The 21568-nt window shown below is 40.1% G+C and overlaps 1 protein-coding gene across 1 annotated transcript; it reads right to left on the bottom strand.

The window, feature by feature from the left end:
- Window positions 1-2172: 2172 nt before the first annotated feature.
- On the bottom strand, window positions 2173-19810 carry LOC137298913 (uncharacterized transporter slc-17.2-like). Its single transcript, XM_067831286.1, has 10 exons — window positions 19574-19810; window positions 16540-16669; window positions 12189-12523; window positions 11646-11879; window positions 10990-11173; window positions 9865-10001; window positions 9221-9373; window positions 6753-6885; window positions 5624-5865; window positions 2173-3974 (listed from the first exon to the last, which is right to left on the bottom strand). Exons 2-10 carry the CDS (start codon window positions 16586-16588, stop codon window positions 3822-3824), a joined length of 1620 nt encoding a protein of 539 aa, XP_067687387.1. The 5' UTR covers window positions 16589-16669; window positions 19574-19810; the 3' UTR covers window positions 2173-3821.
- Between the last annotated feature and the right edge of the window lie 1758 nt (window positions 19811-21568).

Here is a 21568-nt window from a genome sequence, read left to right as displayed (position 1 = left end):
ATAATGATGGTATGATGGTATTTTCAATCAAGCGTTTCTTAATGTACATGTGTGCGTGCGTGCTTGCATGTGTGCGTTAGTTAGGGTTTGTGACTTAGAACCAGTCCGTCATTACTTGTTCCAGTTTCATGGTGTGAGTCTGGCGGCGGGGTAGCTGGGTGGTTCGCTCATCACGCCGAAAACCCGGATTCGATTATCAACATGGGTATAAAGTGTGAAGCCTATTTCTGGTGTCCACGCTCGAATATCGCAAGAAGCGACCTAAAACCTCACTCACTCACTGTTTGTATGCATGTGTCATTTGGCCACCTTGCATACATGCATTTTTTTTCGCAGGCCCTGAAAAAGTGCATTGTGTATCTAACATGGCAGTAGCGTATAATACGTGTTATAATTCCTGAAATAATTGTAAACGTTGTCCATGGATGACACAGGTTACTATGCTTAGTGTAGTGCATTTGCCCTAGATCCACATTTAAACTCTTATTCTGGAATTTGCAATAAATGTAATGAGACTATTCCTAAGGATATTGACGATTTCCTTCGAAACAAGTAAGGATTACGTCAGTCAAGTTTTGTTGGGGTATATTATGGCTTATGGTTTTAACCGTGTTGCGACTCTTGCTCGAGGCGTAAACGTGTGTGTTATGAGCATTCTGGATCTGGTTGGAAATTGAATAAAACGTTTCGTTTTGGAACTGCTGAGTGCATTTCCTGGTTTGACCACATACAATAACAAACGTGATGTCCCATTTTCACTCTTACCGAGTGTCCCCGTAAATATCCTTTCGGGTAAACCCCGGTTAGATCCGGGTTCGAACTGATCGAACAATAACACATGCTTCTCAAAAGTGGCGATGAACGATATCGGTGGTCAGGACCTCTGATTTGACTAACGCATGTGATCGCGCATAATTTTGATCACTGGATTGTCTGGTCCAGACTCAATTATTTACAAACCTCCGCCATATCATGAAATTTTGCTGAGTACGTATACACTTATCGTTTCGGGGTAAACATTTGGCTTGCCGCTGAATGGGTTTGTTGCGTGGCGGGATGTTCTAGTCTATTCTCCACCACCCCGTTTCATCACTGTTTTATTACTTATTGCTGAGAGGTCCAGCTAGTGCAGTCGACCTGTGTCGATCTGGACCATACAATATCAAAACAGGCTACAGATCACCAACACCAGAAGGTACATCACCAGGGACCATGGGGACTTACAGTACCTATGCTACCTACATGGACCCTAGTTGGGTTTAAACCATCCCTTCAGCTGCTAGCGATTGTAGGAAATATTTGCAACAATTAAAATACAAGAATACTGTGTCTGAAAATCGCGGTAAGTAAATTTACTTCAAACGTTTTGGGACTTTGTTTGTCAGGGACTGTGCAGCACTCATGTCTCAGAAGATCGATATTGAAAAGTCGGCATACACTCAAATCATAATATAACATGATTTGTAAATGTGACACCTGATAAGTAAGCGAAATAACCTATTGTCGCCAAGGTACGTGACATCTGCACCACCTTAAAACACTGAGTGTACATGCCGTCCGTTTGGTACGTTGATATCGGGCCTCAAGTGTTCAAACTTTACTTCGGATACAGATAAGGAACAGCTAACTTGATGTGTACTCATTGATGTATACTCTCTATGACTAGGTAAGGGGATCGCGTGGTCAGGCTCACTGAATTGGTTGACACATTGCATCGCATTTGAGTAGAATTGTGCTCATGCTGTTGGTCACTGGACTGGCTGGTCCAGATTCTTTAAAGACCGCCGCCACATAGCTTGAATGTAGCTGAGTGAGGTGTTAAACAATCAATCTATCACTTTATGCCGTTGTGTCAATCTTCCAGTAGCGTATCAACATAAACATTCTTTCCGGTGAACAATTAACAGGACTTTTTGTATGCTTATGAAGGGTGCCATCAGATACTTTCACCTTTAACTAACACTCGGGTACCATCACCATTTGATAGTGAATCATAAATCACATGGTGACAAACACTGGATTGTCTGGTCCAGGGTTGATTGTTTGCAAACAAAATACAGTTGCAATATCGCTGAAAAATAATACATACCCGTCATGTAGTCAGAATTGTACAACGAAAGCTGGAATATTACTGGGTGAGCGTTAAAGCACAACAAAAGAAACAACGGCAGATAATGTTCATCGTATAATACGAAAAATATATTTATTCTGAAATATATTTATTAAACTTTCAATGCATGTTCATGAAATCATATTGACTTTAAGATCACGACTCAAAATGTGCTTGTTATTACACAGCGTTGTTTAGTTGCTAATTTATTGTTCAATGTTACACAATATTATTTCTTTGAAAAGGCATTTCAGGAACAATTTCTGGGCAAGGCTAATTGTTGTTAGAACCGTGCGCAAGCGTGAGCACAACATCGCCACTGTCGGTACTCTTAATTTTGTTTCCACAAACCTCACTGTCTCGACAAGACCAGAAGCAGCTACTAATGTTATCTCTCGACATTTTGATTAACATCCCCAAAGTCTGCAACGCACCAACATTGCCTTGCGTGTGTAAACGATATTAGTTCTCACAGTCCATAATGATATTGTCAGTGACTTTGCTGACCATTTCTCTTTCCTCCTTTTGCCAAGGAATGTATCATAGTAATATACTGAGGAGACGAATGCAAAAACATGAGGTTATATTTCAAAACAACTTCACCCTATATCAGACATAATACCTTTAAAGGTCACATGCAACAAACAAGTCAAACATAATTAAAACACATTCATCCCTTATGCATGACATATAATATACATTGCTGCTTTTAAAAATACAAATAAACAAAATTATAAGCGTACAATCGCGATTCAAAAGTGCAATATTTTTTACTTGGGCTTACCTCACCCGAAACGAAGCCCTCGGGAGACCGAACCCAGTCATAGTGGGTGCATGTGCACTCAAGTGTAACGACGGCTTTGCACGTGGTCAATGAGTGAAGCTGTGTACTGCATGTTGTCTTTAGCAGACAGGCAGGCAGACATATGGGTGTGAATAAACCAGACACTGAGCTTTCTCTGTGACAGAGACAGCTTACCACAATCAACAAGTTTTTTTACGTAACGAATAGATTATGTAATTGTTTGTGTACACAACCAAGATTAGACTACTGCTCACGACCTCAGACGCTGGGCATACATACTGTTTCAAGCTCCGCGAACCTATTCACTGCGCATGCGTTATGGACGCAGCACAGTAAAGCTGTTGAAACCAGTTTTTCCCCCAGCGCTGGGGGGGGGGGGGGGGGGGGGGAAATTTAGTGAAACGTTTGAACTCCGATTTCGCATGTGACCTTTAAGGTTAGTATATACAGGATAGCCATACTTCCTTCACAAGTAATACAAAAAGGAAAATATAAAACCCTGTATTATGTCAATATGCCCTTTTGTGAGTGCGAAACGATTTCTCTATTCCTGAGTTCATCAACGCATTACGCTAAATCTGGTATAAACATTTTTCGTTGTAATCAGCATATACTGCTTGACAAGTACTGGATGAGTCAGAACAGTGAAAGCGTTTGTGACAAGCAGCTTGCTACAGCTGGATTGGCGTTTAAGCACATGCAATATATGCCGACCGTGGCGCGAAGGAAATGGAACTTTTCAATATTTAGACGACAACCCTCCCTGTTTCCCTCTTGGTTCAAATAGAATGTGCTAGAAGGAGTTCCCATATATGCAAATTGGGGTTATTTTTTCAGGTCATGGTCCATCTAATACTTGTCAAGAAGTATATATATGCCCAGGTATAACAAGATGTAGACTGACTATCATGAAGGCAGCGCTTTCTCTTCCTCGGGTATTTCACGAATGACCGCCCACTTCTGTACGTGACCTTGCCCGAGAATCAGATACACGACAGTGCCCAACCCAAGCAGACCAGCAGTGAGGAAAAATACGATCTGCCATTGTTCTCTAGTTTTCTGAAAGATAAAACGAAGATTATTTTCATTTTGTATTTATGACATCCCTTCAAAGAGGCATATATTTGTGATGAGTTCTAATTAACCAGCATGGGTGGGTAGCCTAGTGGTTAAAACGTTGGTTCCTCACACCGAATACCCGTGTTCGATTCTCCACATGGGTACAATGTATAAAGGCAATGCATGGCGTCTCTTGCCGGGGTATTACTGGAATATTGATAAAAACGGCGTTCGTTCACTTATTAATTCTGAATAATCATCAGTCGTTGGGAAACTCGTTTGACAGCTGCAAGAGATGTACCTGTAGCAGTAAACAAAATCCCTTATATACTTCACATTTCAAATATCTTACTTGATTGGCATGCCCCAGACGCTGCCTACAGTGATCATACTAAGTTTGAATATATTTTCGCTAAAAACGTTCACGGGAGCATACCGAAACACATGTCTCATTAACCAATTCATAAAGTGACCTAGCTACTTTCCAGCCGATCGGAATTTGTGAAAATATACACCACAAACAACTTTGGTTAAACTGAATTCCAATTCCTTGTTTCATAAGAGAATGGTATTTACAAATAAAGTTTAAATTTAAACTTTGATAATACAGTCTTTCTATACTTTATGTCGAGGTTCAGGAAGCATACCCGAGCTATGAACTCACAGAATGCTCCTGTTTGATGAAGTAAAATGATTCCCAATGGATCTAGCTCACTGTTTACACCTGTTATGTGTTTTTTCCCGTTTATTCAGCGTAGTTCTGTGAAGCACAATGAGGCTGATGTAATGTCAGTTCCATACCAGACCGCCAAACTTTTCTAAGCGGCAGAACCTCGTTTTGGGATTTCCACGAATACGGGTTTCCGTTTGTCAGACGTCGCTTTACGACAGAGCACGTTATACCAGGTGTTTGCTAGGATCAGGAGGAGCGCAGTGTTGCAATATACAAGTGCTTATCTAAGACTTATTAGATGATATTTATTAACATTTATGCATCCAGTTGAATGACATAGTCTAAACATTCTGGACCGGTTATCGCTTTAAAATGCGCAATAGGACGGAACCCCGTCAACAGGAAACGAGACTGTTCTGTAATCAATGTTTTGACATGAATGTTTATCACCCGTCTTTCTTCAATAACCCAAAAACCTTGAACGATATTTCATTAACTGATAAATGTTGGCCACTTTTATCAACTGTTACAGCATTTCCCGTTGGAGTAGGTGTTGAAAATCTTTTACTCTCATAACAGATTAATCTGCAAATAATTATTTATTTCTCTTTATCTATTAATTTCAGGCTGACTGGTATGTGTTCTTGGTATGTTTGTACGAAACTTCGTCATATAACTTCTTTGAGGAGTATTTCGAAGCTGGAGAACAAGGAGTGATTCGATATATGTATGAACAATTTATTTATGAAATGAGCGATGTTTCGCCATTGTAACCGCGGTAGTTGTAATAACTGAGTGAGTGAGTTTAGTTCTACGCCGCTTATATCAATATTCTAGCACTATCATAGGCTTTACACATTTTACCCACAAAGGGATTCGAACCAGGGTCTACCGTGTGACGAGCGAACGCTTTAACCACCAGGAGACGCCAACGCCCCTAATGTAATATATCCATATACCATATCATATTACTTACATCTTTTGTTACTTCGGCCACGACGTATGGAGCCAGTATTCCAGGCATCATACTAATGGCGTTGGACACGCTCATGATCTTCGTAGCAAACACAGGCGCAATGTCGTAGAAGTTGACGAAGAGTCCGCAGTAGGCCAGACCACTCAGACCAATGATTAATGTCAGAAGGACTACGGCGATGTCTTTCTGGGAGCAGTCCAGATAACTGAGTATTATCAGCAGAATCCCCGGTATAAGATGGCCTGTGTGTTTGGAAGTGATAGGGCTCTCATTAATGCTTTTCCTTCGCAGACAAAACAGGTTTAATGCCATAAAATCTCTTCACAATATGAAAATAGCTGCAGTTACAAATGACTCAAAAAGAATACTTTCTACGTATGTATGTATGTATGTATGTATGTATGTATGTATGCATGTGCACAGTGTGTCTGTGTGTGTGTATGTATGGATGCATGCATCGATGGATGCATGCACGCATGCATGCATGCATGCAGTATGCATGTATGTATGTATCCCTGCTAAGCACTATCACTATTATCACTACCACATATGTTGACCATGATCATGATCATCATCCCTTTCCTCATAATGATTATTGTTTCATAGCTTAACTTGTAAAACGTTGTACGTAACCAATCGTGCAAAGTTAAAACTTAGAAATTCGTTTAGTCACAATGCCTCTAAATTCACGATCTTATATATGACGCACAATGAGCAGTGTTGGACATATATGGACAAACCGGGCAAATTTATTTGATTCATAAGCACAGCGTATTCTATTTGTACCGCCTTCGTGGTGTAGATGTTAGAGCGTCCGCCCCGAGAGCCGAAGGTCGCGGGTTTGATCCCCGACCGCGTCATAACAAAATATGGTACTTTTTGATCACTGCCTGGTGCTCGGCATTAATGGCTAAAACAAGGACTTGTCGGCTCCGAGTTAAATCTGAGCTTGTACAAGCAGCCACATAGACACACGCATGCACGTAGTCTTAAGTTTCCCATTTTACCTCACCTCACTTAACCTCGCGTATTCTATGTTAGACAACAGGGCTACCACGCGTGTTGTTTTGTCTCAGTGGAGATGACATAAATACGTCCTGCACCCTTCATCGGCCGTCCCTGTACTTACCGAGTACTGTCATGAGTTTCCTTGTATAGTTTACACTCAGTATGTGTTTCTCGATGAGGGTATCCGCAAACAGTGATCCTAGCAATATTGCCAGAAGCATCGCCAGGTAGGGGATGAGAGAATACACGCCGTTCTGATGACATAATGAATAGATATGTAACATAAGACAAATCCGTACAATAAAATTCTCTCATATCAGATTTCCTTATACACGATTAGATATGGGAGCCTTTGCTCTTTAAATGAAAAAAACAACAACAACAACAAACAAAACCACACACACACACACAAAACGATGAATATTATTTGAATGGATGACACAACAAGCTGCCACCGAAAATCCAATTCGAACAGAGCCGTACATGCATTATCCCAAACAGAAATTTGTCGTGTTTAATACATATGTCTGAGAATATCGTTTATAATAAGAAACCGCTCCCAAGCGAAACAAAAACTTATGGTTAAGTTTCTATAGCATTATCGATGTCTCTGATTTTGAGAAAGAGGTGAATGTTTTACACCTGCAAGTTTCCATCTAAACAAATAAAAAACGTTATCGTGGACTGCGGAAACGGTAGGTCACATAGAGGGACCTACTTCGACTGCGGTAACGGTAGGTCACATAGAGGGACCTACTTGGTCGGGTGTTCTTTAAAACCACGCTCAGCAGTATTCCTGCTATATGGTGGTGGTCTGTAAATAATCGAGTCTAGACGAGACAATCTAGTGATCAACATCATGAGTATCGATCTACGCATTTGGGATACGATGACGTCTGTCAGCCAAGAGAGTCCACATGACCACATGATCCCATTAGTCGCTCTTACGACAAGCGTGCTTTGCGGAAGACCAATTCTATCCCGGATCGTCATGTGTATACGGAACATGGACCTTTAATTTCGATATAAGCATAGTTATAGGATATTAAACGAGCTTCCCCTTTCATATCAAGTTCATGTCCCTCGTGAAATAATTTTGGTTTGTCACTCGCTAAAGCTCGTGACAAACCAAAATTATTTGATATGAAACTTGATATGAAAGGGGAACGAGTTTTGTATCCTATTTATTACCCACGTTCTAAAAAGTGAAAATATCGTTAAAATAAAGCAATGTTTTGCTTTCCTACATAAAACCATGTAACGCGGATTAATAAATCATATTGGTGATTGGAATGTCAACCACTTCACTCCAGGAAAACGTGCACTGCGTAGAGGCAATGTATTTCCAAATCACAAGAAAATAAACAAATTGAGACAGAATCAAGTCGAAATGAAAATTTAATTCTTTTCAGTAGAGGATTTGTTTTCAAAAGCAATAATGGAGTTCATCAAAACACTTGCGAAGTGTAAATATTTTGAACTTTTGTCCTAAATCTAGCCTGAACGTCAGTCGGCCATCACTGTCGGGCTAGTCGTCATGTTGAGAAGTGGTCCCTGAGAAGAAGATTCTGGGGAGCATTTAATTAGGAGCGGCAAACTCAACAGCAAATATGAATGTGAATAACAGGGAACTGTATGTCTCAAATATTTGAGCTTAATGTTCGTCATCGGAGGACGAGTTACTGTCAATAATTCGGCGACGCTTTGCGCAGGATGCCAGTGACGCCTTCTCACCTCGGCTTGGAATTCCCACTTGTCGACATTCGATGTTTATGTTGAAGACTCCAACGAAAATTGGGTCTGAAAACACAGCCTACAACTTCGAACGAAGACGATTTCAAGCCTATTGTGTTCAGATTGTGGGAAGTGCTTTTGACCCCTACATAAGAAACCACGGGAGTCATGGCAGTGACAGTGTTTGTGCGGGAGGACGCGAATGGATGCGACTGACAGTGGCAGTGATAGAGATACAAGAGCGCCGCTCGTCTTTTGATGTTGTGTGTTACTGTGCAGTCCTGACAACATACACTCAGAAGGTATTCAATCTCTTCATAACATTCACAACTCTTCCAACCAATTGTCCGTCAATTTTGACGAAATCAATAACTTTTACGGGCGACGCCGTATTTGTTTACACTCATCAGAGGCCTACTAGACGTATTTGTTTACGTATTGTTATAGATTGTTTTATTTTCGTTTTTATTACAGAAACTTGAGTTATCATAGATTTAAAAATAATGCTTGTAACCACAATAAATGAAATAAGTTTTATTTAATTCCATAGAAGTGTTTTCGTTTCAGATGCTCTCAGGTGTGAAAACTTGAATGAAAATCATAAATGGAATGAGTGATGAAAGTAGTACCAGTAATGTCAAAGTTCAAGTATTAGCCAATCAAATCACTCGAAGGTGTTATGACACATATGTGTCATAACACTTTGTTATGAAACACCTTTACGAAGTACCACGTGGGTAATAATTCGTTATATTGAATATACAGAAGCAGGAACCAAACTATTGTTCATTATATCCACCAATTGCAGTTTGCTGTGTATGTTTAAATGTCCAAGGTTTCAGTAAACAAACTGACCGATTGGATGTCGAAGCGTAGCACTTCCATCATATAGGTGGGTAGGTTGGACATCATGAGGAATAGGCCAAAATTGTAGGTCACGTGTGCAGATACTATACCAAGAAATGGTAAGGAAGTGAAAATAGCCCTCCACGGTGTGGGAATCTGCAACTGCAAACACACTGTATCATCACATGAATAATCCTGGAATAATCTTATTTGGATTTATTTTATGCCAGTTCGGGACCCAGATGGTGCAGTAAACAATGGTCTAATCCGGTCGAATCTAACATTATCAACAAAGGCCATGGTCTGTCAGTATCCAGGTCGTTTCCTGATAGGACGGATACAAAACATTCAACAAAAGCCAAACGAAGACTACCATTCGTTTTGGGTTTCAATAGCTCACGAGATATGTTATGTTTCTTTTGTTTGCTTATGGTTCATTTAGCAATTTACCAACAGTTACTGTAAATAATCGAGTCTGGACAAGACAATCCAGTGATCAACAGCATGGGCATACACCTTCGCAACACGGATACGATGGCATGTGTCAGTTAAGTCTGTCCACCCTAGCCTGTTCGTCTCCGTTTCTGATAACAAGACCGATTCTAAACGGACCATCTCGGAAACGCTATGTGGAACAAAGTGTTTTGGCTTACTTGAACCCCTTTCTTTTCCGACTTTCCTAGTGACTCTTGTATATATTTCCGCTCCTTTTGGTGTATTCTGGGATGGTGTGCAGGGTCATCATACACACTGTAGATCCACATAAATGTCCAACATATCCCGACAACGCCTGTAACGGAAACACTGAATATTGAGCTACCACGGAACGTCTGCAGAGGGAACACCTTCTCTACATGAGTGAGTGAGTGAGTGAATGTAGTTTTAAACCGCTTTAGAAGTAGCTATATCATGGAGGGCTACTCAATCAATGCTTTATTGCACAAAAGGCCATAGGCCCAATAACAAAAGGGTTACATGTATATGCCAGTACAACAAAACAAAGTTTGGAGTAAAATCCAGGCATGGTGTATATATAAGGCAAAGTGAAATTGTGGAGTAGGATTTCTGCAAGATGAAAGTCATGTGTGGATATAGAATTAGATGTTGGTAAATATTTAAGTCATCATATACTGTGCAAAGATACATAGAATGGTACTCGTCTTCGACTCCGTTATTTTATCGTTATCGTCGTTTTATTCATTATTTTGGCCTCTTTATTTTATCGGTGTTGTAGTGCCTTCCTTTGGGGGGCTACTCTAGAAAGGAGTACACATATTGTACACGAGTGGAGAATTGAACACTGGTCTTCGCTGTGACGAGTGAAAGCTTTTACCACTATGCTACCACCACCCCGTAGCTTATGCAAAGAAACAGGGGTGTCCATTCTTGTATTTCATATTTGATGGATCATGTTCTGTTTGAATGGTGTTTCAGCTTTATCTACTAAGCTACCCCATTGTCCCAGCTACTTATATTGGAGGGAATCAAAAGGAACCAGTTAGAAATGTGCGCGCACCAAAACCAGCCCGTGACGATCCGAGTTGCGATGATTTCCAGCACCCCATGCTTGTCCAAAGCGGTGACTAACGAGTGGTCAGAATCATTGACTTGATTCATGCGTGTCATGTCGATAATCACGATGTCAATCAATGGATAGTCTGGTCTAGACTCTAAGATATACAAACCGCCGTCATGTAACTGGTATACTGCCAAATGAGGCGCAAAACAAAACAAAACAAAAAATATACACATTTCAAAGACTTTTCTACAATGCTTACCATAGAAGTAGAAAACAGTGGGCCAACCTCCAGCAAAGTTCAGTTTACAGAGGAAAGCTGACACTGGGAACACCAAAGCGGTTGCAGACATGGTGCCGGAGTACATGATACATATTAGACGACTTCGTTCTGTAGGAGGAGCCCATTTACCCCACAGAGCAAAGATTCCATTTATTGTAAATCCCTACAATAAAATCGGTATGAGCGAGTCTATTTTAACACTACCTTAAGATATGATATATGTATTATTTTTTTATCATTAAGTGCTTATTCATGACTTACTCCCGAAATATCTGACGCCAGTATTGTACGTATCTATGACTTTCAGTCTAACGAGCAAGTGCTTTAGTTACTAAAGGCTAATAACAAATAAACACATGTATATGAATTATGCCAATTTTCACTCAGCAGTATTCCAGCTACATAACGGTGGTCTGAAAATATCCTGGACCAAATAATCTAGTGATTAAAATCATGTGCATCTGTCAACGCATTTGGGATAACACATGTAAACCACGTCAAGCGAACTTGACAACCGGTTCCGTTAGTCGCCTCCAACGACAAACATGGGCTACTAAAGACTTATTCTAACCCCGGGGCGTAACGGGTCCAGTATGATGTATTGACATTTACATTCATATAAAAATGATACTTGCATTGAATGCTCCAATGATTGCTCTGAGTACAAGCACTGCCCAGGGAGACCACCATGCTGTGACCGGTGTCAGCAAAGTCAGTACTGACATGAAGAACATCCCGATCGCCACTACCTTCCTTGATCCCCATCGTTGTATAATGAATGAGCAGAAAATCTGAAGACTCATATAGCCCCAGAACAGTCCGCCCAGAACAAGGCCCTGGGTCTCCTTGTCCCAAATCAGCTCCCCGTCCTGTTTGTAAATACGCAGCTGATTAAGATACAACCATAATTGGAGTTAATAATGTATCAAATCACGACAGTTGAACATAACTTCAGACAGCTGTCTCTTAACACGCTCATCTTAAGCTTAATAACCGAGGCAAAATATTAGTAAACGAGTGTAGCGCTAAACAACAGCATTAAATAACAAACAAAACAACTGCATTTATACATATCAAATATTATGCCCTGTATGTTTCTTGATTTTGTATTATCGTGATTCACTGACTCATATGAGACCATCAAAATTTAAACGATAGAAAAGAATGACAACTCCTACCTCACGCATTCTAGCATCAACAATTTTAGAATCACAGGAATCATGGAAAGATACTTCTTCCGTGACATTTGTGTCTCGTTCGACAATTGTCGTGTAAGATATGTTCGTAATGGCACTGCTTTCATGAACATCTCTGCTGGCGTTGGTGAAGAGGCTCAAGTTCTCGTTGATAGATATCCCGTATTTGAGGATGTCCACGGCAGTGTGGTTGACCATGCAGACGATAGCCATGCTGAGGTCGCCGCGCTGTAAGAAGGTGTTCACTATGCCAAAGGATCCGACGAAAGAGATCCAGTACCGAGTGGAGCGATACCACGGTGGTGAGGCATGATCATCTGAAATGATCGTACATGTTATGTCACTCTATTAATTTTAACTTTTAATGATGGTTGGCATTCCAAGCCTCCATTAACTTGAACCCCCACTAATATCAATGTACAGTTGAAACTGACAAAATTATGCTTTGACATTCTAGTATCAACTGACTCAAATCCTATTGAAATATGCACCATTCGTGGACTGAATCGGTTTATTTGGGTTTGAGGTCACGTAGAGTTGACCTTAGTTCCAGAATTTAGTGGAAATAACTATGAAATATTTATTTTTAAATGTGTGCATAAGTTTGTAAGTATATTTCTTGAAAAAACAACAAGAGGGACAAATGTATCCTCTTCAGGATTATAATGCCTGTCAGAGGAGCATAGTGAGCGGACACCTTTTTCGAAGTCTTGGTGCTACACCTCTTTTGTAAGCACATTTTCTGTAATGGACAATCGACTCTGCTGCTAAGAGATTGTTATTGGGGCTATGAAAACGGTTTTGTTGCGTTCATTTGTCTATATTGCAACATATTCTCAAAACGAGAAAGTGAAAGCGATTCAGGGTATATTTAGTTTGCGACCATGTAAAATTGGTTGCATGTAAAATAACGATGGCTGTGGAAAACGATTAGTGTTAGCCCGGACAGTTTGGTGCTTACCACACATCCGATATATCTGAGCTTATATGAAGGCTACCTGCACATAACTGACAGTTATCAGTGATCATCATCATCATGAGCATCGATCTACAATGGCATACGTGGAACATTTGGAATACAATGACATGCATCAACCATCACACCCAGCCTGATCACATGAACACGTTGTGATCTGTCACGAGAAGCTCTGTTTGCTGATGATCAGTTGTAACCCCGGTGTTCACGTGTCCGCTGAATACAGACTTACAGTCGCGGTAAAGCATAGCACCTCGAAATCAGCAACAGATTTTTGAAATTCTAGTTGGACTCACATACCAATTCAGATTACAAAACGTTATCTTCCATATTCAAATAATGCCCACCAATGTCCCATGTCAAAGACTAAAGCGAGGATGGAAAAGTTCAAATTTGGAAACCTACCAGCTTTCAAAACAAGCGATACATATTCATAACCGAGTTACGTGTCAATAGCATAAATGAATTTCGGATATGTTGCTTGAGCCGTCCAAAATTCAATGAATAATTTACCGATCATATTTCGTTATTTAATAATGGAAAAACCAGATGGATGACGGTGTCCGTTCAGTGATCATATGCTTTCCACCAACGAGATTGTGATATTTATCACAAACACACGCAAATGCAAGTCAGAGTACGTTTGGTGTGTTGTCCATTTATCAACATTAACGTTTACTGTCTCTGATTTGAGTTTGTTTTGCTATATTTACATATATCAAACACATTTGGAGTCATTGTGAATGGTATTCACAGATTAGATGAAATGTTTATATATCCCCAAAATACCTATAACGAAAGAGCATGGTGCTTGTACATGTGACAGGCTATATACGTGATAGTTTTAGTAAACACATTTAAAACTGGGTTAGAAATGCGCTTCTGATTTAAAGAGAAACGCTCGGATCATCATCGTTGTCATGTTGTTGCGTGTGATCGCAATACAGACTGAAAAATTATTGACCAAAAAGGGAAGATTTTATTTTCAGAGACAACACTTAGTATTCAGCCCGTTCTGAGCAATACTATTCAAGCCCCACATTGTTACCATCACTGGTAAAGGAATGTAATATGACTGTTCAAGAGCGAGAACTCTACTCAAATGTAAAGCTGAAATGTACACACCTTCCATCCAGAACATGCTGGTTGTTATTCAAGTAAACAGAGCCTACAATACCTACTGATCTCTGCGATCTCACTCAATAACCTCTGTTCACCATGTACATGCATGCACAGCCACAGGACACAGAACGTAATACGACACAGATGAGACCCGCACAGCATGACACACGTGGACTCGTAGCTCACTGATGTGACAATTGTGACATGTTGTTTAGATTTCTACCTAGATGTTGATTGTTTCGGGTGAAGCTGAACGTGTTGTGAAGCCACACATTTGAACGAACACGTTATTATGTTGAATTCATGTTAATGAAAGAGGGTTACGGACATCTTCTGTAACGTAAATTGATCCAGCTAGTGTCTTTGCAGGTAGCAAAAGTAAAGTAAGTCCCCATGGTCTCTAGTGTTGTGATGTACCTTCACTTGTTGGTAATCTATAGCCCATGTTATATGTATTGTCCTCTATAGTTAAACTGTTTTAGATTTACGTACTAGTCCTAAATGGATATCTGTGATATATTAGTGGGTTGACTGTCCTTCGTCAACAGGGTTTTACGTTCTAATGTTCCTAATCTGCAGTGTAATTACTACTTGTTCTGGTCACGCAATATGGGTGCAACATTGCCGATGTGACGATAGATACTAACTCACTCACTCACTCACTCACTCTTCTATAACTTGTGTTATACAAGGGTGCATACTACGACCTACTCTTTTAATGTAATGCATCTTTCCGATTTACATTAGTGTATTCAGTGGCCTCTAACAGCTGACGAAATCTGTGATAAAAGCACTTGCCGATTCTCCATGATAATTATATACGGTCACGCCAATCAGCCTGAATTATTTAAATATAGTTTGTTAGTTGTTTGTTAGTTGTTTAACGCCGTACTAAGCAATGTTCTACTAACATGATAGATAAACGATAGGATGTAGATAATGGATGGACCACATACGACATGAGCTACCAACACACATTCCATTGTGTTTTAGGCAAAATGGTGAATATCCTATGAATGGAGGACTATAAAGTGCTGAACAAGTTTCTTAAAGTGTACATGTAAATATGAAATGATGAATACTTATGTTTTGTGCATAGAAGCAAATAGTTAATATAGTTTTCTGGAATGTGATATTTACATAGAATATGCTCGCGCCAACTGGCGCTACATAATTTTCTTTCTCCATTTCTACTCACTGGCATTTAATCAGGGAAAACATAATGTACAATGTCCATTGTAGCATTCGAACCGTATCTTAAATGTCATCCGCTTATGAATTTCGCCTATAAACAGAGAAGAATAAGGCTATGAAAACTGCTGGCTTGGACATGCACATGCATATATGCACATACAGTTGCACCATGCCATACCATTACAAGCATAATTACATTGTCTGATATGTGGGTGAATGAAATGCCCCATACATCACTAACAGTTGTATCGACATGTTAACTTCCAACTCAAGTGCCAAAGAAAATTCTTTCTTGAGTTTCTTAAGGAACGGGTTCCAGCTGGAGAAACGAGTAAAATAGCTGTGCCAATCATACAAACAGACATGTCCAACTCCGTGCAGCAAAGTACTGCCATTCATAGAAGATAAGACCTGCATAGTAACACCTTCCATCGCAATGGCAGATTCTTCATCGTTATATGAAAAACCTGTAAACCCATTCAAGACATTGCACAACGAAACTTTTAATGTGCAACAGTGAAAAGGGGCAGGCACTGGCAAACGCATTTTGTTTACCACTTATAAGTGGCCCAGTGACCACGATTCACCCAGATCATGAACTCTATGTCAACACCGCATACCCCATATGTGTCGCAAGTGTAATAAATGCATGCGTGTTAGTCATTTCAAAATCGGATTTAAGCGGGTTTTTGTCCACCCGAATATTTCCAGCTGCAGCTACAGCCACAGCCACAGCTACAGTCACAGCTACAGCATCAGCTTCAGCTACAACTACAGCTACAACCGCAGTCCTAATTTACAGTCACAGTGTCGTGTAGGTCAGAAACAAACTTAAACACAAACTGACTGACTGAATTCATGTGAACACACATATGCCAACAGAATGAATCAATCAGATTTCTATGAAAACAGGATGATGGTAAGAACATTATTTTGTTTTTGTTTGACTTTAACGTTCTTGATCAGTTTAATATACAACATATAACCGGCGATAAGCTTTAAACACAACAGTTTCTTTTTAGCGTGATGAAAAATACAGACCTGGTTCGTGAAATGATGTGTCCATGGTTTTTGTCACCTGATGTTCCATGCTTGAACGGAATATAGGTCACACGAGGACGATCGAATAGTTCCTGGTGATAGCAGCTAGGACGCATTGGCAGTGGGTCATCTGAAGATTACCGGGTAGGAACAGTGAATATACAATGTCAATACTATGCTTTTGAGATAAGAGGATAACGTTTCATTCTAAATTTAGCACATGGGGCTTCCCTCACCCACATAGATAAGCAGACATACCTACATTGATGCTGTTGTTTAATATCACAAATGCAAGGCAACATTCTGAAGTTGCTCGGCCGTGCTGGATGTATTTGTGATCCCGGTGATAGTCCCAAAAAATCATCAAGACCAAAGGGCTGGCTAGATATAAAATTTTCCGCCCTGACCAAACCTTACCTGCCCACAAAATATCATCATAGATACATGTCTAAATTTTAACCCGACCGTCGGGCAGGTGCATTTGAGAATCTGGCAGTCCGTGCTAAAAATAGCCCGTCCCCAGCGGCCATTTGACAGTGGACGGTATTTCAGTCTGGACCACGCAGTCCTGTGATCGATATCATGAGCAGCTACGGCCCCCGTCCGGGATCATGCATTAACCAAGTTCAAATAATTATTTGTTGATGTCTGTGAAGTAGAGAATAGATCATGTATCATATTTGTCTTGTTATTTATTCATGTATGAACAGTTGGTATTGTGCCGTTAACCAATGTAGAATACAGATTGCGGGTCTAGAGATTGCACGAACTTGATTCTGCATTTATATCCCTAGCCAGGAAGGTACACTTATATCCTTTATTTACACACTCAGTCACATAAACGATGCACCTGCATGGCCAGTATCACTACACTTACCGCATTAACACTAATATATGCTCTTTAGCTACTGTATTAATACCCCACATAACACGGAAAATGAAGAATGATTCTATTGAATGTTTTACAGCTGGACAGTACACACAATGGTGTCATCCATGTGGAGTGTAAAATCGAATGATATGCATTTACACTCTAACCCTACACTATTTACGAATGCCATTAGACAGTTTATATATGCATGCGTCACAACTTTCATTGGTGCGATTTTTGTTTTTCAGACTCAGCAATAATCACATTATACGATGACAGTCTCATTGGGCAGTCTGTACCATTTTAGGTTATGTAATCCAGCTGCCTTGCTGGTCAGTTGTATTCCAGGAAAAGAAACAAACAAGCACAAAACCAAACGGACATTAGGACATCATACTGCTTACTGCACTGTCATCATGCCTAACGACCCTTGGCCGTCGTGTCCACACAAGTTTTGCATTGACAATATTTCTTTGTATCTTTTGACGGCAATTTCATTCCGTTTTCAATAGCGAAGTATTCCCTGAACTGTTCAAAACTGCTCAGTCATCGACACTCCGTCTGGTTATATACAATCCTATTTAGCTCGTAAAGCTCCGCAAACATGTGAAGTGGACGCCTTGATGTCGTTATGATATGGCAAAGTGACATATCGCAATCGCACCACACTTACCCTAGTTCCGTTTGGAAAATACTACCGTACACCAAAACCAGACCAGCTATTTTCGAAATGTTCGTTGCCTTACGAACTTCTTAAGCCCCTTCTTAACACATTGGCTACGATCAACGTTAGGAATTCTTGGAGTTACGAACGATTAGAGAATAAGGGCTCAGTACGTAAGTCCAATTCTTGGGCCATGAAGTCACGATTTGTCAACGGATGTCAGAGGTGGCATGTGTCACGATGGCCCAGTTTCATTTGAAGGAATAGGTCCCGTCTTTTGCTAGCATACCTCACATCATTGCCTGACTTACAGACATGCAGGAGGAACGTTCTGGCAGCATCGGGACAGCGTTTCGCTATGTTTATATGTCTGTTACTTACGTGGGAAAGTGCAATGTCTGTTACACTCTCGTTAGTTTGGTTATTGTACTGACAGCGATTTCGAAGCAAGAAGTATATATTTTAGTCTTTAGACCATGGCGCATGCACGAAATTAGAATTTGCAACAATACAACGCACCAGCTGTTGAGGGTGATGAGCTCAACGTGATGGGAATAACACCTTGTGGTACATGACGTTGTTTTGAATTGAAATACAAACTAGCAAAATACATTCAAAATTAAGCGAGAAAAAACATTCTAACAATGCACCTCAGGAAGTATGACAGGAACAAAAATCACACCTTTTAGTTATCCCAGTAAAAGGATAAGAGAGTACTGGATTATGCGAACATTGGCTACACACTGTGCACAGACACAATGCAAATGTCTTACTGATAAAAAGACCCAGTGAGCTTCGGCTGAATAGGTCACGGAGATCTGATCATCAATGAGGAAAAATATCTCGTTTTATTTTTTTTTGTGTTTCAAAAGAGGCCAAGACTATTATTAAATGTAATTACGCCGAGTACGCAAGGTGTTGACTATAATAAATAGTCATGCTTCACACACGCTTTTGTTGTGCTTCCGTTTCAATTGTGTTTGTTTGAAGCTGCATTGTCATCCGCCGTCAGTCTGGATGTATATAATCCTATTTAGGTCCGTAATTGTTATGAATCATACGAATCATACATGACAAACTGACATACACTGAAACTTTAAGGACATGGCGAAAGTCACTCTTAGTCTTGTTTAGTTATAAAAAATATTCCAGAGGCTTACACAACAACATTTAGACCGACTCATCAGCCATAAACACATGCATGCCTACATACACAGAGACACATACACGTATGCGCGGATACACAAACATATTTTTTTTCATGCATACTTACATACATACACACATACATACACACACACATACATACATACACACACACACACACACACACACATACACACATACATACATACATACATACATACATACATACATACATACATACATACATACATACATACATACATACATACATACATACATACATACATACATTCTGCCTAACGGAGTTCATTTACTCACTCATTCTCATACTGAATGTATGATTATGAACAAACCTGGTGCGAGTCGTTGATTCCAGAAGGCCTAACAAGAAACACGCAATCCGAACACACAATCCGCTATCCTCCATAAGTACGCCATGTTTGAATCGTCTAGCCAGAATACACAATCATATATTCAAAGATATATCCAAACGTTGAATGTGAATAAACCGCTCATACATTTTAATGAAGACCACGATGAACGTGGACCGTTCGCTGGGAACGCTTGGTGACATGTGACAGATGGAGTGTGTTGGCAGTTAATTATCTTTACATATTGTTATGGGACGGCCGAGTCCATCACTGATGCACAAAAGAGTGTCACCTGCTGTGACTAGACAAACTTTTCGAATTGTGAACATATATAAAATATAGGTCAAATAGAACATACATTTCCATAGCTGTGCCATTATACTATCCTGGGTGTAATTACGTTTGAACCATAAACATGAAAGCACGTTTAACTAACATGATGTTTAAAACAAGTCTGCGTTAAATCCAACTGTTTAATGAAAGTAAGATTACAGTGACAGTATGCCATCCTCGATATATCCGGGTTGTACGTCCCGAGAAACATCCACTATGCCCTGGATGCATCTACGACTCACCAAGGTGAATTTATTACGTCCTTGTTTGTCTGTCTATCCAATCAGGTGTCTACGCTAAGAAGCTGACCGTACCAGTCACAACTCAAACATATGATAAATGACCCTATCTTATGCTGACAACATTATTCAACTGGACATGCCTTCTGCGAGATCAGATACGCCAAGTTTTCTCTCGCTGATGATAACATAAATGTTTATAAGGGAAAATATTATTTCTTCCACCAGCTTCAATTTCAAGGCAGGGCGATCCATACGACATACGACACCAGAGACCCGTTCCACAAATCTGCCGTAGTGCTAAGGTGATCGTAAGTGTGATACTGTATCACAGATTTACGACAGTCGTAGCGCTATGTTCGTTTTGTGAAGTGGGAGCATGGCCGTTCCACAGAGCTATCGTAGCTTTAACATAACCGTAACTGCCATACTTTAACATAGACTTGCGACAGTCGTAGCACCACGATGACTTCAAGAAACAGTGCCCAGGGGAAGAGTTCAACTTCCCAGTAGTTAAATTCCATTTAATGTTGAGCAGTACTCCTACACCTCCGGCCTGAGGAGTGTCTTATACAGCAGAACTGTTGAAGTACAATCGGCCATGCTGTTTCTGTAACATTTGCACAAATGTCCTCACGGCTTTTGTTTATAAGCATGTGATCAACGACCAAAATCTTTGATGTCACATCAATATTTCCAAAACTGATATTCCATTTGACATGAACCACATGTCTCCATATTGTACAAGGTGAATATGCAAATGATTTACGTTTGATGGTTAATGTGCGCTCGAACACCCGGTGTCATCACTATCTGACAGTGATCCCTGAACAGGAACAGATGGTCGCAATACAATCGGAATCACATAATCAGTTCTGCTTGAGCACATCATCCCTATTGTTGTGGAATGGGTTTGTGTTGCTCTTATTCTATTCGAGGATTGTCTTCTTGTGCTATTACTCTAAGAAAAATAATCGAATAAAAAGTGTATTTTTAAAATCGAACGGCCTGGATGTCTATTTAATTAAAACACTGAATATAGCAATAGAGACTGATATTATAACATTAACTTCCAAAAGCAGTTGTATAGTCTAAGTATCCCGGAGTAAAGAATGATCTCCACACAATCGTGGGTCTTGTTGTAGCTTGAGATGTAATCTGAGATGCGATGCAAGTATTAACATCACACATGTTTGAGAAAAAGACGCACGACGATTATCCAAATCCATAGGGCAGAATGCAGTGGACAAGCCTGTTGGGTTTTTGCTACCATGTAATGCCATGCAGTCTAAATACATCACACCACTTCTGATCCATATTGTGTATGTCCAAAAAACGATCATGCGCACGATACCTTTATGTACGCTTTAATCGGGTATGTGAACATTACAGATTGATCTACGAA

The sequence above is a fragment of the Haliotis asinina genome, chromosome 10 (assembly GCF_037392515.1).
Source record: "Haliotis asinina isolate JCU_RB_2024 chromosome 10, JCU_Hal_asi_v2, whole genome shotgun sequence".
In the NCBI taxonomy this organism is placed as follows: domain Eukaryota; kingdom Metazoa; phylum Mollusca; class Gastropoda; order Lepetellida; family Haliotidae; genus Haliotis; species Haliotis asinina.
This window is presented reverse-complemented; position numbering and strand designations above follow the sequence as displayed.